The sequence below is a fragment of the Danio rerio genome, chromosome 14 (genome assembly GCF_052040795.2).
Source record: "Danio rerio strain M-AB ecotype USA chromosome 14, GRCz13ab, whole genome shotgun sequence".
In the NCBI taxonomy this organism is placed as follows: domain Eukaryota; kingdom Metazoa; phylum Chordata; class Actinopteri; order Cypriniformes; family Danionidae; genus Danio; species Danio rerio.
This window is the reverse complement of record NC_141034.1, coordinates 38,765,099-38,784,593: the sequence shown is the minus strand read 5'-3', so window position 1 is coordinate 38,784,593 and position 19,495 is coordinate 38,765,099. Positions and strand designations below refer to the sequence as shown.

General features: G+C 33.2%; 2 protein-coding genes across 5 annotated transcripts in view; one reads left to right on the top strand and one right to left on the bottom strand.

The window, feature by feature from the left end:
- Positions 1–15,515, top strand: part of afap1l1a (actin filament associated protein 1 like 1a) — a 68,069-nt gene extending 52,554 nt beyond the window's left edge. For 2 of the 4 annotated variants that reach the window (XM_087280672.1, XM_087280671.1), the window contains exons 10-19: positions 1,043–1,121; positions 3,719–3,868; positions 4,051–4,262; positions 6,395–6,540; positions 6,645–6,702; positions 9,056–9,164; positions 10,850–11,017; positions 12,253–12,428; positions 14,493–14,615; positions 14,853–15,515. In XM_087280672.1, coding sequence (XP_087136798.1) covers positions 1,043–1,121; positions 3,719–3,868; positions 4,051–4,262; positions 6,395–6,540; positions 6,645–6,702; positions 9,056–9,164; positions 10,850–11,017; positions 12,253–12,428; positions 14,493–14,615; positions 14,853–14,879 — 1,248 coding nt within the window. In that variant the 3' untranslated portion in view covers positions 14,880–15,515. 4 annotated transcript variants of the gene reach the window in all.
- A 1,158-nt stretch (positions 15,516–16,673) lies between these two features.
- pttg1 (PTTG1 regulator of sister chromatid separation, securin) lies at positions 16,674–19,478 on the bottom strand. The gene is given in 6 exon segments (NM_001271474.2): positions 16,674–16,916; positions 17,019–17,165; positions 17,244–17,316; positions 17,426–17,574; positions 19,012–19,110; positions 19,374–19,478. Coding segments are annotated over 5 exon segments (549 nt in total). The 5' UTR covers positions 19,103–19,110; positions 19,374–19,478; the 3' UTR covers positions 16,674–16,827.
- Between the last annotated feature and the right edge of the window lie 17 nt (positions 19,479–19,495).

Here is a 19,495-nt window from a genome sequence, read left to right as displayed (position 1 = left end):
CACCAACCACTAGGTCTGTAGTATATGTGCTAGCTTTTAGCATGAAATTTATAAAGGAAGGATGGAGGAAGGATCGACAAAGGACTTCAAGCCGGGATTCGAACTCGAGTCACCATGAGCACCTCTGTGCTGTGTCAGCGCACTGACCACACACTAACCACTAAGCCTGTGGTACATGTGCTAGCTGTTAGCATGATATTTATAAAGGAAGGATCGGCAAAGGACCTCAAGTCAGGAATCGAACTCAGGTCGCCACGAGCACCTTTTGCTGTGTTTGGCAAACTAACCACAAATCTTTTTCCTCCGACAGCCACATTATTCTTGACCACATCCTTCTTATCTTATCAGTAGTATGAGGGAATGTTGTGCTAAAAGAAAGCCCCGTCCCTACTCAATATTCAGTCTTAGTTGGACATACATCAACATACTGAAATAAAAGTTTTTGCAACTTTCAATTCATGATGACTTTACCATGTTGTTTTAAATTGTAAAAAATAGTGTGACTTTTACTGCATTATTATCAAATAAAATTGAGCCTCTAAGATTATATTGTTCAAAAACAATTTAAAAATGGCCTGATTACAAACCGGTTAATGGTAGTGCTGCTTTATAAGGATGAGAGTCTGTCCTCTTTCATTGTGTGTAATTATATGCCCAGCGCTTCTGTGAGTGCCTGTCTCGGTGTGTATGTGTAAACAGACTGACTGCATTTAAGTGAACTGGACTCACTCTTCTGGTTTAATTAAAGGTGTCAAGCTCAGTGTAGTAAATTGGTCACATATTGTGAGTGGCAAAATCATGGGGAAGGCTATGATAGGTGTGTGTAAGGAAACCTATTTTACCTGAGTTTATCTGTTGTGTGAGGTAGACTGTCCAAGGATTGTTTTTCGTGTCTTAACTCTGTTGCTGTCTGGCCTAGAACTAGTTTTCTGTAAACTGCATATGGCGTTGTACAGCATTAGTCATAGATAATAATTATGGATGTGTCTATTTAAACATTTGGCATATTAAGTTTCATCTGGCTGTGCTGTTGTCCCTGCAGTGGTGTTCTGCAGAGAAGCAAACCTCAGACTCTGACAGTATGCCAAGTGGAGAAAGTGCTCGTGACATCCGGGAAAATGGTGAGATCTTCAGCTTTGCCTTGCTATTCTTCTCTGATTACACATTTGACTCTAGATTAGTAATTCACTCCAGAGAGGTAATTCAACCTACAGATTTTTTTTTTTTTTTGTTAAACATGTGAATATGTGCACTCACCAAAAAAACAACCAGAACCATTGAGCTCTCTAATAACCATCCCCCAAAGTAAAATAAATAAATAAATAAATGAATTAAATTTAAATAAAAATTTAAATATTATTAATAAAGTCAAAATAAATTACAAATTTTATTTCAAAAAATGAAACAAAATATAAAATAACATATATAAAATATATTATAAAATATATAAAATATAATATAAATATAATATAAGATAATAAAAGCTTAATTCAGCACTCTGGCAATCACCAGATTAACCCTAGCCTCTGTACAGCAATGTTTAAAATAGCAACCCTGATACCCACTGAAAAAAAATTCAATACTCACATAAATAGGAACAAAATACCCACAATTCCTTATAATCCCCGTAGCAACACATGGGAAACACTTGAAAAACCATAGAAACTATATAGCATGTTTAAAAACATTTATAAAGCCTATGAAACTGCGTAGCAACATATTTGCAATAGCATAAACCACACAATATCATGTTAAAACTGGCTCATAACACTTTAGCAACTGCTAAGTAACATAAAAAACAGTCTCCATAATAACAGCATAACAACACCCTGGCAGCCCCACAAAACACACTAGCAACCACATGGCAATTTGGTAAGACTACCTGTGTAAAAACATTTGTAATTTAGCAACTGCATAGCAGCACAGCCATGCATAACTACCTACTGCAACCATATGGCAATGTTTAAAAAAATCAACACTCATACTTTTGCAACTGTGTAGATTAGCCTTGCAACCACTTAAAACCCACTAGCAACCATATGACAATGTGTAAAAAAAAAAAAAAAAAAAGAAGAAGCAAAAACCCATCATTTTGCAACACCCTTGCTATCATTCAAATCATCAATATTACTGTGCTGTCAATTTTTTTTTTATCAAAAAACAATATCTCTATCATACACATTATCTTTATAAGAACTTTGTCACAGTTGCTCTATTAACAAGCCGCAAGTCTTTATGCTGGAAACAGATCTTTTGTGATCATCATTGTTTAGATCAGTGAAAGTCTTTAATAGCTTTGGCCTAATCCCTGCAGATTGTGTGTCTGTAGTCCATGCATATCACTCCAATCAACCATCAAACCTGTGTGTGTTTGTTTGTGTGCTGAAGTCAGACTTATTAGCCCCCCTGTATATTTTTTCCCCTATTTTTGTTTAACAAAAACAAGATTTTTTTCAACACATTTCTAAACGTAATTGTTTTAATAACTCATTTCTAATAAATGATTTATTTTATTGTTGCCATGCTGACAGTAAATAAAATTCTACCAGATATACCAAGATACTAGTATTCATTATAAAGTGCAATTTAAAGGCTGAACTAGATTATTGTATAATGAGGGTTTGTTCTGTAGACAATCGAAAAAATATAGCTTAAGGGGGTGAATAAAATTGACCCTAAAATGTTTTTTTTTTTTAATTCTTTAATGTTTTTGTTTTTTTGCTTTAATTCTAGTCAAAATGAAACAAATAACCCTTAACTACCCCATCAGGAGAAAATGTTTGCATTTCTTAACTCCTAATGTCGCTAGTTAAGGCACTCAATGTATTTTTTTCAACATGTCCTATAATTTCTAAAGCAGGGGTCACCAATCTCGGTCCTGGAGGGCCGGTGTCCCTGCAGGGTTTAGCTCCAACTTGCCTCAACACATCTGCCTGGATGTTTCAAGTGTACCTAGTATGACCTTGATTAGTTTGTTCAGGTGTGTTTGATTAGGGTTGGAGGTAAAATCTGCAGGACACCGGACCTCCAGGAACAAGTTTGGTGAACCCTGTTCATCCATTTGGAACGAATGCCCGAGTCACCTCAGCTGACTTCTCTTGATGTGGAGAAGGAGCGACTCTACTTCGAGCTCCTCCCGGGTGACAGAGCCCCACACTCTATTTATAAGGGTGCGCCCAGCCACCCTTTGAGGGAAACTCATTTCTGCCGCATGTATCAGAGATCTTGTCCTTTGGGTTATGACCCACAGCTGTAAGAGGCCCATGCATTGTGGAAAGGGTTAGGAGCATGACAACCCGATCGTCAGGCATAGTTTTGAATACTAAATCACCTTTTTTTCTTAAGTATGCCACAAAAAGTTTCAGATTTTTATTTAACACTTCTTTTTTTTTTAAACAATAAAGTACTACAACAACTGCAACAAGAATGCTTGATTTTTTTTTTTTTTGTTAACCAATAATGCTGTGTGTGTAAGCCATTATTTAAAACAGTAATTCTTTAAAATACTTTAACAGTCATTATTTAAAACATTCAAAACACAGTCAACTGTTTGATAGAGCGGGCAGTCAAAGGGTTAAGACTTTCTCCAGAAGAAAAAAAAAATAGGAAAATAGGAAATACTGTGAAAAAATCTTTGCTCTGTTAAACATAATTTGGAAAATATTAGGGTAAATAAGGAGGGTTATAATCGTGATTTCACCTGTATGTGTGTTTACAGGTAAACCCAAGCGAGGTGCACTATCAGAACTAACAGGCACTGTAAGCCGAGCCGCCGGAAGAAAGATCACAAGAATAATCAGCTTCTCCAAAAGAAAACCTCCTCTGCCAGGAGACTCTCGCTCTTCCTTTGACCATGATCCTCGCTGTGGTACGACACTCGTCTTTCTCTCATATCCTCTTTCTGTTCTCAAATTACAACTCTCTCCACCTGTCATTTCCAACTTGTCTCTGTCGGCCTTTGATCTCAGACAGTAAAGTGGAATAAATCTACAGCGTGAAACAGACTGTAATGACTGCTGTAATTCACTTTCCTCTATGTGTGTGTGTCAGGTTATGTTGGAGTGCTGGTGAATCGGTGCTGGAGGGAACACTGGTGTCGTGTGCGGGCCGGATCTCTTTACCTTTACCAGGAGAAAGGAGAACAGCGAGTCCCTCACACCACTGTTGGTTTGAAGGGCTGTGAGGTTGTCCCAGGACTTGGGCCCAAACATCCCTTCGCCCTGAGGATACTGAAAGGTGGTGCAGAGGTGGCAGCTTTAGAGGTAGTGGATGGTTTGTTTCATAACTGATAACTTTCATAGCAATACTTCATGCTAGCGGCTTACCCATGAACTGCAGGCAAATTTAGGATGTTCAATTTCACGTTCTCTTGAGTAGGTGAATAATTTAAGTAATCACTTTGGCCCTCTAATCTTTGCTATAATATATTTAAGATTTCTCTGATAACGGTCCCTAAAAATAAAAAAAATTAAAAAAATAAAAAATAAAAAATATATATATTTTAAATTAATAAAAAATTATATAAAATCTAAAATAAAATATAAAATTAAACAAAATTTTAATAATTACAAAATAAAATTAAATATTTAATAATAAAATAAATTAAATAAAAAATTAAATACAAAATTAAATACAAAATAAAATTTAAAAGAAAATAAATAAAATAAAAATATATAATAAAATAAAAAATAAAATAAGATAAATTATATTATTTATATTTATAAATAAAATAAAATAAAAATCAAATTAAATATTTTAATAAAATAAAAAATAAAAATAAAATCTTAATTCTTATAACCCTATAATAAAACCTTATTTTAGCACTCTGGCAATCACAAAAATACACCCCAACTACTGCAATCACCAAATACACCCTAACTACTCCAATGTTTAAAATACATAGCAAAACCATGACAAAAAAAGTCTGTTCTTATCATTTTATATCACTTTATAGTGAAGGAAGTCTTATTATATTCCCTTAGCCATACTGTCATTTCCATGTGACCAACCAGTTACAGTTGCCGTTTGTTTGATGCCATTTCCAAATCTTCCTCCATCCCACAAAAATCATTTTTTCGTTCGTAAATAACATTTTTTTTTCCAGTAGGTTTCATTATTTAATGTGTTGTTCAATTATTGTTATATTTATTTTAAGTTAGTTAATCAAAAAATATCCAGTACACTGACTAATAAAGATCAATTATAAAATCTTAGAACAAACCTGGTGACATTTTTATACATATAGAAGATTTTTACACATACAAAATGTTTTATTAGGCTTACTGCCTACAAAAAAATATATATTTATTTTAAATTTAAATTTTATTTAAAAATTGTCTTATTTTAAGTTTTTCCCCATAAAATGTTTATTATTTATCCTAATTTATGAATGAAACCATTTTTATATATAGTTTTGGTTTCAGCTAACAATGACAATCAATGCATTCCTACTACTAGCAGTTATATGGCTAAATAATTTTAAACTAATTACTGCTTGATGAAAATATGATAGTTATGTTTAAGTATTGTTAGGGAGCTATAATATTGTTGTGCAGAATAAAGTGCCTCAATAAGCAATAAGCATTTTGAGGGACATAAACAAAAACAGTGCTCCCAATGTATTTCCTGTTGTACATTTTTAATTCCTATAGCTTCAGAGAATCCAAAAAGAGCCACGTATTGATAAATAATGGTAAAACGGCTATCATAACATTATGTTAGGATTGAATTGCCTCTTTTTACAGTTTTGAAATAGTTTGATAACAAGCAGAAAATGTTCATGATTTAATGACATGACCACATTGAAATCTTGCTAGCAAAATGCATGCTAATTAGCTGTTGCTGTTTACTGTATTATTTTTCTGTTTTTACTACTATTTTATTTTACTTAAATAAATTCTGCCCAATCTTTTAATTTCATCAGTTTATGTCTGCACTGTATAAAAAAGCAGGGTTCAACACAATTCATTCATGTTGTCTGAACACAAATCGTTTAAGTCAGGGATGTCCAGACTCGGCCCTAAAGGGCATGTGTCCTGCAAAGTTTAGTTCCAACCCCAATTAGATACTCCTGGGCAGCTAATCAAACTCTTAATAGGCAGTCTAGAAACATGCTTGCAGGTGTGTTGAGGCAAGTTGGAGCTAAAATCTGCAGGACAGCGGCCCTCCAGGACTGAGTTTGGACACCCCTGGATTAAGTTAACTTAACAAATTTATGTAAATTGAACATAAAACAAATAAAATCTCAATAATTGAGTTGTTTTAGTTCATTTTAATTTGGTAATTCGAACAAGCAAGAAAAATATATATTTTGAGTGTGCATGTGATCTATTATTTAGTCTTTTTCTGTGTTTGTACTTGTATTTCATGTTTGTTTGTGTGTGTATTGTGTTAGGCGAGTTGTTCAGAGGACATGGGCCGTTGGCTGGGTGTCCTGTTGGCAGAAACCGGTTCCTCTGCAGACCCAGAGTCCCTTCATTATGATTATGTAGATGTGGAAACTATTGCCAATATCCGCACAGCTGCACGTCACTCTTTCCTGTGAGTTGAGGATAAAGGAGATGAGGGGTGGAGAGTTAAAGATAGAATTTTCTTGCTAATTTGAACTACTGTAACAGTTCTTGCCTCTCATTCTGTTTATTCAGATGGGCAACATCCACAGACTCAAGAACGTACGACGAGGTCCCTTTTGAAACCACAGAGGTTTGTGGCTGCACAATTCTCACATGTGAACAAAGAGTTGGTTGTATGCTAACACTGATTTAAGGCCCTTTTTACATCTGGTATGGACATGCGATCTGATTACATTCCTGTTTAAGCCTGGTGAGTTTAAGTCTCACAAAAAAAAAAATGTGTATATATATATATATTAATTAATACATATTAATATATATTAATTAAAAATTTAAATCTAAATAACAAAATAAAATATAATTGCAATAAATTTGAAATAAAATAAAAAGTCAAATAAAATAAAAAACTAAATAAAAATAAATAAATAAAATAAATAAATCGAATAATTAATAATTAAATTTAATTAAAAATAAAAATAAAATAAAATAAAAACAAAATAAAATACAAAATAAAATAATAAAATACAAAATAAAATATAAAGTAAAATAAATAAAATACAAAATATAAATAATTAAATAAAAATAAAATAATAAATAATAAAAATTAAAATAAAAATAATAAAATTAAATTAAATAATAAAAAGTAATTACAAATAAAATAAAAAGTAAAATAAAATATACAAAATATATAAAAAATATTAAATAAATAAATAAAATTAAAAATTTTTTTAATTAAATAAAATAATAAAAATTAATTACAAATAAAATAAAAATAAAATAAATATAAATATAAAATTAAAATTAAATAATTAAAATTAAATAAAGATAAAACAAATGAATAAAATTTTACATTTTAAATAAAATAAAAAACAAAATAAAACAAAAAGTCTTAAAGTTTTGATTACTTTCTTGATTTCTTTAAAAGAAAATGTCTATGGTGAATAAATATAGTGACATTTTGTAAAAGCCACACTAGCTTTCCAAGTTTTTTCCAAACAAACTTACAATTTTTAAATCAAAGTTTTTTTAAACACAAAGTTTAAATCCCGTCTGGCTAGCACGTCAACAACTGAAATGTTTAAGAATTACATGAGTAGATTGAGTAGGTGGTCTTTGGTGGTTGTTAAACGCATTCAGCTACATGAGGGTCTACAAAAGCAATCCAGTCAAATATATAAACTACTGGAAAATGGCAACATTTCAGACCCTGCCCCTTGAGATCGAATCAACAAAAATGCCTTATTTTAATTAGTTGTAATCAGCCTAGTGGTTTCCAATCTTTTTCTCAGGGGAGGCTTTTTACAAGCCCAGTTTGCATCTCTTTCTACCCTCAAAAGACATTCAAAATACACTTAACGTTGTTTACTCAAAGTATATAGAATAAATCTTCTTTATGCAAGGCTTATCATTATTTTTTTCTTTAGTGTGTAATGTGTCTGTGTATTTAGGCTACTGTACAAAAATGACATAGTCCATCTTAAAGAGAACAGCCTCAGATCTGTCCAAAACATATTAAGTTCAGATATTACTCTCACTATTTGAAAATAAAAATCATTGTAATGCTGCAGAAAGGCAAATGCAATGAAGGCTTCAGTGTTGTCACATTTTGTTAAGATGCTGTGTATATTTAAAGGGTATATATTAAAGCACGTTATTCAAATCTAGTAGTCATAATATACAAATAATGTATTGTTTTTTTAAGTATGGCACTGCTGTTAACCTCGGATTAAAACAAAGTCAGATATTTCCTTGTGCTCTGACTGGTGTTTAATGAAAGCTGAGAAGTGTGTGATGACTATGTGTGCAGTAATCAGGGGTTAGTTCAGGTTCAGTCGTCATGACCTCTGGCCTGTGTGCGGCTTGTTAAAGATTTTCTGAACCCTCAGGCACAGAAACATCAGCTCTTTACATTCTTGTGGTCTTCTCATGTTTCAGAATTTTGTAAATTACCAAAATATTGTTTGATTTTTTAAACTGTTTTCTATATTTGTTCTTGTAGTATACTGCAATCTGTTTAAACTACCCTATTGTGCTGTTTTAAAGCTTTAGTTTTGTTGGGAAAATAGTTTTGTACCAGGTCAAAAAATTAATAGAATTAAATCATAAATTCAATTTTAATAGTTTTGATCTAATAATAACACAGGAAACAAACATAGTTATTAAAGTAAAGATATTAAAAAAATTATTATATTATTTTGAATATTTTATTTGGCATTTTAAGGTCATTTTGGGGTCCGGAAAAAGCAAACTTTAGAAAACGGGGTTTAAATCGTTGTCATACAGTTTTTTGTTGGTATGTCACTGTTGTGTAAATGTATCCTAATATACTGTATACACAATAAGGGTTATCTGAGGTATGACAGTCAAAAATGCCGTTAGTCTTGTGTTTTGACCCAGATTATACAGCATAAAGTACATCAGTTTGTATAGACGGCATCATGATCATTTTGTTTCTCACCTGATACTCTTCATCTCTTCAGCAGGAGAATGAGAGATTGAGGGGACGAGCACAGACGAAGCGCCGTTCATCTTTCTCCAGCAGTGACACAGGAAAACCCAGTCCACAAATCACCCTAAAGCGCCACGGCTCCAGTGAGTCCCATCACTCTCTGCCCTGCACTGGCTGTACTTCTAACACATCAAACACAGCTGTTGGGGCCATAGTAATAATCTTCAGTGTATAATGCTTTTAAAGACCTCAATGAAACATCTAAATTCATTTTGACAAATAAGAGGTCATGACATTGTAAAAACATCTTGTAAGATTCAGAACTTAACACTTTCTTATTAGTCTATACACTATTTTCATTTAAGCCAATCTGCCAAAATAGCAGGTTGTGAATCGAGCAACTTTATTATGTAATAGTTTGACTAAACTTCGCCTCAAGATCAATGCAGGCTTCTAAACCACTGTTTAGCTTTACCTCAGAATGTGTCAGTAAAAAATAAACAAACAACTTATTAACTAATGGCCCATTTTCGCTGACTGGTTATAGACGACATCATTCTCGCTCGAGGAAATGTCTAAGTAAAGCTGTATGGGTTGTTAACATATATGAGAAGCTATTCTCACAAAACAGATGCTTTATACACAGAAATATTTGTGTATAAATGTTAATTTCTAAACTTGTAGGGTGTAAATATAGGACAATAAATGGACTATTGTACGATGGTTGAGAGAGCTTAACATGCTGCAATTTAAGAAAACACGCATGTGTCACAAATCCTCACAATGCAAACAAATGACTGCACTGCAACGCACTGCAAATTCTTAAAATGCTAATAAAAAAACATGCTGCATTTTTACACAACACATGCAAAAAGCATGAACTGAAATTTTTAAAGGGGACCCAAAAATGTGACGGAGCCAGCTTGGATTTGTTTATTGTGCCATGACTATTGGTCAGTGAAGTTGTAGGTGGTCTTTGAAAGGATTTTTTTGTTTAGTTTAGCATCCTGATTACATGATTCCCTTGTTTTTTGTATGTTATTACCCTAAATAATCAGGTTCGTAACCTATTTGGGATCCTCTTGAAACATTTCTGTTGTTTTCTGTCCTATTTGCATGTGTTGTGAGAAAATGCTGCATGTTTTCTTAATTTGTTGGCATTGTGAGAATTTGCAGCACATTTTCTTAACATGTTTTGTAGCAGTGGCCAGATGTGCTTAGCAGGTAAACCTCATTCCTCTGACCGCTGAAGGTGCTCTAGCGACTGACGATAGAGGCAATGGTCTTTAGCCTCCTTGGTAAAGCAACCGACTCCCATGTGGAAAGCCGCTGGTTCGATCCCAGCTCAGAGCAGGTTGGGTGGCCTGCAGGGTTACATTTGCTGTCAAACCAAAGGATCTTTACTTAAATACCTGGTGATTTTGTAATTGCATGTGTTTCATTAAATAGCATCACTTTCAGCTCTCTCAGCTACTGAACTATTGCTTCTAAATGATGACTTTATGTAAAAAAAATAAATAAATAAATAAATAAATAAATCTGGATACCATGAACAGTACAAAATAAAGAAAAGCAGTTCATGACCATCTTGAATTTTTCTTAGCAGCCTGCTGACTGCTCAGCCTAATTTGGGCCATTTTGAAAGTTCTTGCACTGTCACATCAAAAGCAGTCAGAATAATGTAACCTGAGCTTAACAAGACATTTCGGTTTGATCTACAGCTCTCTGCATTTTCACACTCGTTCTCTCACCGCAAGAGTGCTAAGAGCTTTGCCACCTTCCCACAGACTTCTAGTGTCTGATCTTTGACCTGCACTTGACATTTCAGACGCAAATCAATACGGGAGGTACGGGAAAACGCGGGCACAGGAGGACGCGCGCCGCTACTTGAAAGAGAAAGAAGACTTGGAGACAGAAATAGACAGCATTAGAACTGTACTAGTCGCACTGCGGAAGAAGAAAAGAGAGGCAAAAGAGAAGATGAAGAGCGCAACTGGTGAGAACGAAAGCTTTTTTTATTTTTCTTCAGTAGACAGATGCTCAATTAAAATAGTTATTTTGGGTTCAAAACTAATTAATTCAGGAGAAGAATGCCTTTATTAGTGGTTGTTTTATAATCACAAGACATATTAATTTTTATTTAAATTACGATAAAAAACATATACTATCTAAATAAAACTTTACAATATAAATATATCTTTTATTTGCAAGTTATCTTGATGTGATGATGGTACTATTATCAAGCATTACTCTTTTTTCTTAATATTTTAATTATGTTCATAAAATAATTGATAGTATTATAATACTAATAAATAATTGTTAGTACTTTTATTTTGGAAAAAAAAACACTCAATTTTGCCCCTAAACAATGCAGCTTAATTCACTCCTGAAATTCATAAAAATAATTAATTAAAAGTATTCATTCATTCATTTTCCCTCAGCTTAGTTCCTTATCAGGAAAATGGAATGAACCACAAATTATTCTAGCATATGTTTTACACAGTGAATGCCCTTCCAGCTGCAACATAGTACTGGGAAACCCCTATACCACTCATATTCACACACACTTATACACTAAGGCCAACTTTGCTTATACCCAATTCACCTACAGCACATGTCTTTGGACTGTAGGGGAAAATGGAGCATCCTGAGGAAACGTACACAAACAAAGGGAGTATATGCAAACTCAGAGAGAAATGCCAACTGGCCTAGCCGGGACTTGAACAAGCATCCTGCTTGCAGTGAAGCAACAATGCTAACCACTAAGCCACCGTTTTTCCGGAGATGGGTTGTGGCTGGAAGGGCATCCGCTGCATATAAAACTTGCCGGATAAGTTGGTGGTTCATTCCGCTGTGGCGACCCCGGATTAATAAAGGGACAAAGCTGACAAGAAAATGAATGAATAAGCCATCATGCCACCATTAATATTGATATGATAGTATAATAATAATAAATAATTAGTAGTATTTTTAATTAAAAAAACAACAACAATAAAAACTACATTTTGCCCCAAAATATGCAGCTTAATTCACTACTGATATTCATAAAAAATAATTAAAAGTAATATAATAATAATATATAATTCATATTTTTTCATCTAAAAATTTTGCCCTCAAACCATGCAGCTTATTTACTAGTGTCCATAATGTTGGTGTAATTTCTGGTTTTAGTGTCACAATGGATCTGCCAGAAATGTACATGTAACTGTAACTCTACATCTATATGTGCAGATAAGCAGAAGTTGGCTTTAGAGGAGTGTTTAACAAAGTTGGAGGACAGCTGTCGGGTGAAAGAGGGTGAGCGTGTGGACCTGGAGCTCAAACTCACCCAGGTGAAGGAAAACCTGAAGAAATCTCTAGCTGGAGGAGAAATGGAGGCGCCAACAGAGTCTAAACCTGCACATAAGGTAATGACTAGACTCGTCTTTCGGATGAGATGTTAAACTGAGGTCCTGACTTTCTGGGGTCATTAAAAATCCCATGGCACTTCTCGTAAAGAGTAGGGGTGTAACCCTGGTGTCCTGGCCAAATTCCCTCCATCGACCCTTACCCAACATGGCCCCCCTTTTGTGAAGGGCTTTGGGTGTATGGCCATAGACAATAAATGCACTATATAAATACACATTACATTATTACTTACTTCCTATTGTCTTATATTCTTATATACAGACTTAATGTGTGTTTTTGTGTGTGTGTGTGTGTGTGTGTGTGTGTGTGTGTGTGTGTGTGTGTGTGTGTGTATATATATATATATATATATATATATATATATATATATACATACATATATATATATATATATATACATACATACACAAACGCATATACAGTTGAAGTCAGAATTATTAGCCCCCTTCATATTTTTTTCTTCTTTTTAAAATATTTTCTAAATGATGTTTAACAGAGCAAGGAAATTTTCACAGTATGTCTGATAATATTTTTTCTTCTGGAGAAAGTCTTGTTTGTTTTATTTCGGCTAGAATAAAAGCAGTTTTTAATTTTTTAAACAATTTTAGGGACAAAATTATTAGCCCCTTTAAGCTATATTTTTTTCTCGATAATCTATAGAGCAAACCACTTTTTATACAATAACTTGCCTAATTACCCTAACCTGCCTAGGTAACCTAATTAACCCAGTTAAGCCTTTAAATGTCACTTTAAGCTGTATAGAAGTGTCTTGAAAAATATCTAGTCAAATATTATTTAGTCATCATGGCAAAGATAAAATAAATCGGTTATTACAGATGAGTTATTAAAACTATTAAGTTTAGAAATGTGTTGAAAAAATGTGCTCTCCGTTGAACAGAAATTGGGGGGAAAATAAACAAGCGGTCTAAAAATTCAGGGGGGGCTAATAATTCTGACTTCAACTATATATTTATTTATTTTTCTTTTTTTCTTTGTTATGCAAATTAATGAAATAATTTTGGGATCAATAGTCTTCAGTCACATGATCATCTGCTGCTCAAAAGTTCAAAGGTACAATTAAAATGATTTTTTATTTTCATCAAGGGCACATTAATGTGTTCAGAAGTAAAATGAAGACATTGTATTTCCACAAAACTATGCAGAACATTTTTTTCCCTCAAGATTGTTAATATAAGAATTATTATTCACACTTTACAATATGGTTTCATTAGTTTACGTTAGTTAATGTATTTACTAACATGAACTAAGTATAAACAGCACATGTACAGTTTTTATTAATGATAGATCAACATTTACTATGCATTACGATGCAAATTCATGCTTGTGAACATTAATGCATCGTGAGTTAACATGAACTAACAATGAACAACTGTATTTGACAAACATGAACATGTACTGTAATAAATGTATTGTTCATTGTTCGTTCATGTAAGTAAATGCATTAAGTAATACAACCTTTTTAATAATAATAATAATAATAATATTTTTTATTTGTAATGCGCTTTACTTAGACTCAAAGTGCTACAAAGCAAAATACTAATAGCAGAAACAGCACAACATTACAAATATATACAATAAAATAGAAGCGTGGCTGATACAGGGTAAGTCCAGATACCAAAGGAAGACTGTGGGCTGGAGTGGCGAGAGTCACCAGGTCGCAAATGTAACCATATGTTAAAATCAAGATCTTCACATCAGTCCATTACTTAAAAGGATTTTTGTAAAGTGTTTATGAACTATTGTTATTAATGACTGAGTGCTGATAATTAATCAGCAAATGGCAAATAGTCATATTGGGATGATTTCTGAAGGATCGTGTGACACTGAAGACAGAAGTATTGATGCTTTAAACCACATGAATAAATTAGTTTAAACTGCATTCAGTAATAAGACATAAATTTTAAATTGTAATAATATTTCACAATGTTACTGTTTTTCTCAATTTTTATTCAAAGCAGAGAAAACTCTTTAAAATAAAAACAACATTAAAAACTTATTGATCCCAAACATTTGACTTCCAGTGCTACTTACTTTTCACACAGACCCAAAGGACGGACGCTCAGTATATGGAGTCGTTTCTCCCAGTGAACTGCGCCTCAGAAATGCGCAAGCGGCCCCCGTCAATCTATGCATCCACAAAAGGAAACGTTATGCAGAAAGCCAAGGTAAACACATCAGCGTTCACAACATTATCCAGCGCAATGCATCAAAAATCAGATATCGCAAACAGAACAGCTTGCTGCATCAATAGAGATCACATTAAAACATTGTCCGTCTTCAGTGAGTCAGTGTTTAATGAGTTTCATCGATCAGTTTGAGGGTGCTGCTGTTAAGATCTTACATGTTGTGTGCATGTGTGTGTTTGTGTTACTTACAATGTAATGCTTTTTTTTTTTAACCAGGAATGGGAATCTAAAAAGGGGACTTAGTGGAAACTGCTGATCAAGAAGACTTAGTTGTATGACTATATGCCATTTCAAGGTTAACATGAGGATTTCTTCAAAGACAGACTGCTGTACTTGCAACTCGACTGCATAAAGATGATGAAGCAGCCGGTTTATTACAGTACTTTGCATTTAAAAAGATGTCGTCTTTGGGTGTCTGGTGAAGATCCATGTTACAGAATGATATGCGAGTGAAGAATGAAGATAGTACGAGGAAATACTAGTCTGGTGAAAGTGCAAGAAAAGACTGTGGTCAGATTATAGAGGAAGAATAGGTATGTATGTATGTATGAGACAATCCACTTTAAAATGCTCATTAATTTCAAACAGTTTTAGAATAGGTGGCCAAATTGTACAAAGTGTTTAGCTTCATTGCTTATATTTGCGGGATATTTCCAATTCATTATCAAATGGTGCTAATAACATTGTAAATATGATAATTGTAAATATTTTTTAACATTCCTTTTTTAATCTAGCATTATTCCATCTAACCTGGTACTCTTGTTTGTAACCTTTTGTTTTCCCCACTTTACCACTATTGATGGGAGTAACGTTTGCACTTTAAAATGTCTTTAGACATGAAAATGGGAATATTCTTTTAATAAAGATAAAAATGCTTAATTTTGTTCATTTGTTATAGCTCTAGAGTTTTCCATTGTGAGAAACGCTGCAGGAAGAGTATTACATGTATGACAATGTTCTCAATACAACTAAGAAACAACAACAACAAGCAGCAGAATTGGGGGGGAAATACACCTTTCAACAAATGGATTGGTCTTATTTTCAAGCAGACATCAATCGTAAATGCAAAACTAGATTATGTAAATAGGATAAAACATTTGGTCGGAAAAAACAACTTAGTTGTTAGGTAGGATAAACATTAATAAAAGACTTAATAATTGAGTGCCGATAATTGATTAACAAATAGCATATTGTCAAACTGGGATGATTTCTGAAGGATTCTATGACACTGAAGTATTGATTCTTTCAATTCAGCTTTAAATCTTGGTGATAAATTAGCTTAACATTCAATAATAAAAAGACAGTTATTTTAAATTGGAATAATATTTTACAGTGTCACCATTTTTCTAAATGTTTATTTAAAACAACAAGCAGCAGCTGTATTGAGGTGGGGGGGGGGTAATCATTTTCAAGCGGAGATGTCAATCTTAAATCAGAAACAAGATTAGGTAGAGAAATGGTCAGAAAAAGCTACTTAATTGTTAGGCAGACAAACATCTACAGCTAATTTGTTCTTGCATATAAATGGTTTTGTTCTTGTTACTAAATTTACTTTACATTAAAATGTGCATTTAAAAGAAAATAAGAAAAATACTGAAGATATTCATTTGCTGCAGCACATGAGATGTTAAATAATTACTTGAATGCAAGACTGCTTCAATTGAAGGCCTCTTAAACGGGTGAAAGGGCAAATTCAAAAGGAAAATTCTGTCATTTACTCAGCTTTTACTCATTTCAAATCCTTAAGAGTTTATTTCTTCTTTTGAACATAAGATATTTTGAAAAACGTTGGAATACTGCAACCATTGACTTCCATAGTATTTGTTTTGCCTAGTGTGGCACTGGTTTTTAGCTGCCATCTTCAACAGGAGAGAGACAGAGAGAAACACAATGGTTTGGAACTATTTACACTTTACTTTTTGCTTGTCTCTCAGTTGATAGAACCACATAGTTCTTTCTTTCTTTTTATTCAATTGGTAAGTTGAATACCTGCACAACCTCACTGTGAGGGGGAGAAAACAAAAACCAAGCATGTTTAGATTAAAGCATTTAATTATGTACCAAATGTAAAAAAAAATGCAATAAAGAACCATAAAAAAAATCCTCTGTAACGTTTGATATAGTTTAATAACAAAGCCAACAATTTTAAAATGTACAAGGTTTAAGGCACACACATAAAAAAAAAAAAAGCTTAAAAGTCACATTCAGGAGGCAAGTCAACTTCAGTCAGCTCATTGATGGTCTGTAGGAAAGCCTCCACTTCATCACCGTATTCCACTTCTGCAGTTGAGGAAATAAAAGACTTAATATACAAAGTTCAGTTGGGCATAAAGAGTTTTTGCATTTATACATGTTTAATCTGCAATTTCATGCATTCAATACCTTTGGGCATCTTTAAAGGTGAGAGTGGCAAACATGGTTCAATAAACTCTTTCACAGGGGAAGCAGGCAGCCATGTCTGTTTACCCAGACCAGCCAGAGAGAAACGACTGAGGTAAACTTCATCTGGAACACTGTAGCACTCAAACTCTACAGCCATGACAAGACAAGGACAGTCAATAGCTGAACAAACATTTCAGTTCCAAAGAGAAAGCAGCACAGACTTACCGCTTGGATTGTATGGAAAGAACTTCTCAATCTCAGGCAACTCTTCAGTAGGAAGTGGAGTAGGCACTTTGCACTGATGGAACAAAATACATTCAATTCATCTAAGAGTATTATGAAAATGCTTTGATCTGCATATTTAACTGAGACCGGGACAGATCAAAACCTTTACTTGAAGAACCAACCTTGGCTTCAGCAGGTTTAGTCTTCTCCTCAGCTTCATGAGAGCTTGTTTGGTTGACAATCTTATTAATGACTCCCAAAGCTTTTCGACTGGATTGCAAAGGAGCTCCGAGATGTGCCTTTCCATTCAGAGGTGTTCTCAAGCACTGATCTGAAGAGAAGAGACAAATTTATGAATAACTATTTAAATTTTACTTAAGATAAAGATAAAATATGTAATAAATTTAACAACAAAAAAAGTCTCCTGGGGAGTTTAGTTTCATTTTATTTGGGTGGGGGTTAAGTCAAATCAGACTCCCAGATGGAACCAATTTTATTTACACAAAAAAAGGTCATAAATGGGATTGTGGCCTTGTTTCTGTATTAATATTATTAGTTTTTTTTATCTCGGTGTTAGTTAATTAGCATATCAAGTCATCAACAAATACAGATCCTAGATTTTCTACTGAAGGAAAGAAGAAAAAAATCATCTTGGATTATCAGAGGGTGAGTAAATTAACATCCTATTAACGATGCGTTTCTACTCATATAGACTCTTAAATGAATCATTGTGCAAACATATGATATATATATATATATATATATATATATATATATATATATATATATATATATATATATATATATATATATATATATATATATATATATATATATATCTGCATGAAAGACCTGGGTATTGCAAATTAATGTGGTACTTAATTTCTAAAATGTTAGGAAATTAATTCAAAACAAATGTCTAAGATGTGACAAAATGATTGGCTGGGCACATAACCAAGTAACAGAACAGATTAAATTTTGTGCTATAAAATTTACTCTTGTTACACATTCAAATGAAAACATGTGCATACATTAAAAAGCCAAAAACAAACAAAAACAACAAAAATGTTTAGCTAGGAGACAGCTGATCAAAAAAAATAAGATTCTATTATCATTTACTTACACATTTCTGGTTTCAAACCTGTTTAAACAAATTTATATTTTGGAAAAAAAGCTGGTTACCTGTAACCATTGATTTCTGCAGTATTTGTTTTTGCTACTATGAGAATCAATGGATACAGGCTTTCAGCTTTCTTCAAAATATTTTTAGTGTTTAACAAGATAAAGAAACAAAGGTTTGTAACCATTTGAGGTAAATGCCAAGTAAATCTTGAGTAATTTTTCCCTGTTGGGTTTAACGAAGTTATCCCTTTAAAACATCTATCTGAAAGTTTCTGTTTTGACTAGTGGGAACTTGATATTCTGGCTTTGTGAGTTTTTTAGGGTAGGATCTAAATTGGCCATCAGTTGACAACGGGCCTTTAGGTGTTAAAGTAGAATTTTGAAATTTGAAAAAGAAATAAAATAAATAAAAATTGTGTGTATATATATATATATATATATATATATATATATATATATATATATATATATATATATATATATATATATAGTTTTGTGGGCCTCCAAAATCATAGACAAGAAACCCTTGTTCAAGGACTATTTACAGTAACGTTAGACTCCCCATAATGCTCTCTATAACGTTAACCCTCGTTACTAACCTGTACAAGTCCCGTACCCAGAATGATCTCTCAGTGTTGGTACTGACCTGGAGCTGAGTGCAGTCTGTTCTGCCGAGACTTGATAGCTGGAGTCATCAGTCTGCCATTCTCCTGATCCATGTAAATCATGGTTTCCATGTCTGTAGCTTTGCACAGCCAGACAAGCAAAACAAATATTGTAGTTTTTAAGTGCAAAATAAACCTTTAACAAGACAATGAAAAGCAGCTATGTCGTTTAATTAATGCAGTCAACTGTTGGTAACTAAATTTATTTCCGCTAACGTCAGTTCGTTAACGCATATTTTATCAGTAACGTTACATATGGTAACCTGAACTAGCATGCTTTCATTTTCTAAAACGAACCGTTTAACTTAATGAATAAATAAATAAAAAAAGTGTTTAAACTTACTGTATCTCTGTTTACTCTTGTCCTTCTCAATTCAAGTGCACGAGTAAATAATGACGTTTGTTTTGGTTCCGAGTTTCCCGGTGCCCCATTTTAAAAGGAAACCTGCTAGCCGATTGGCTGAT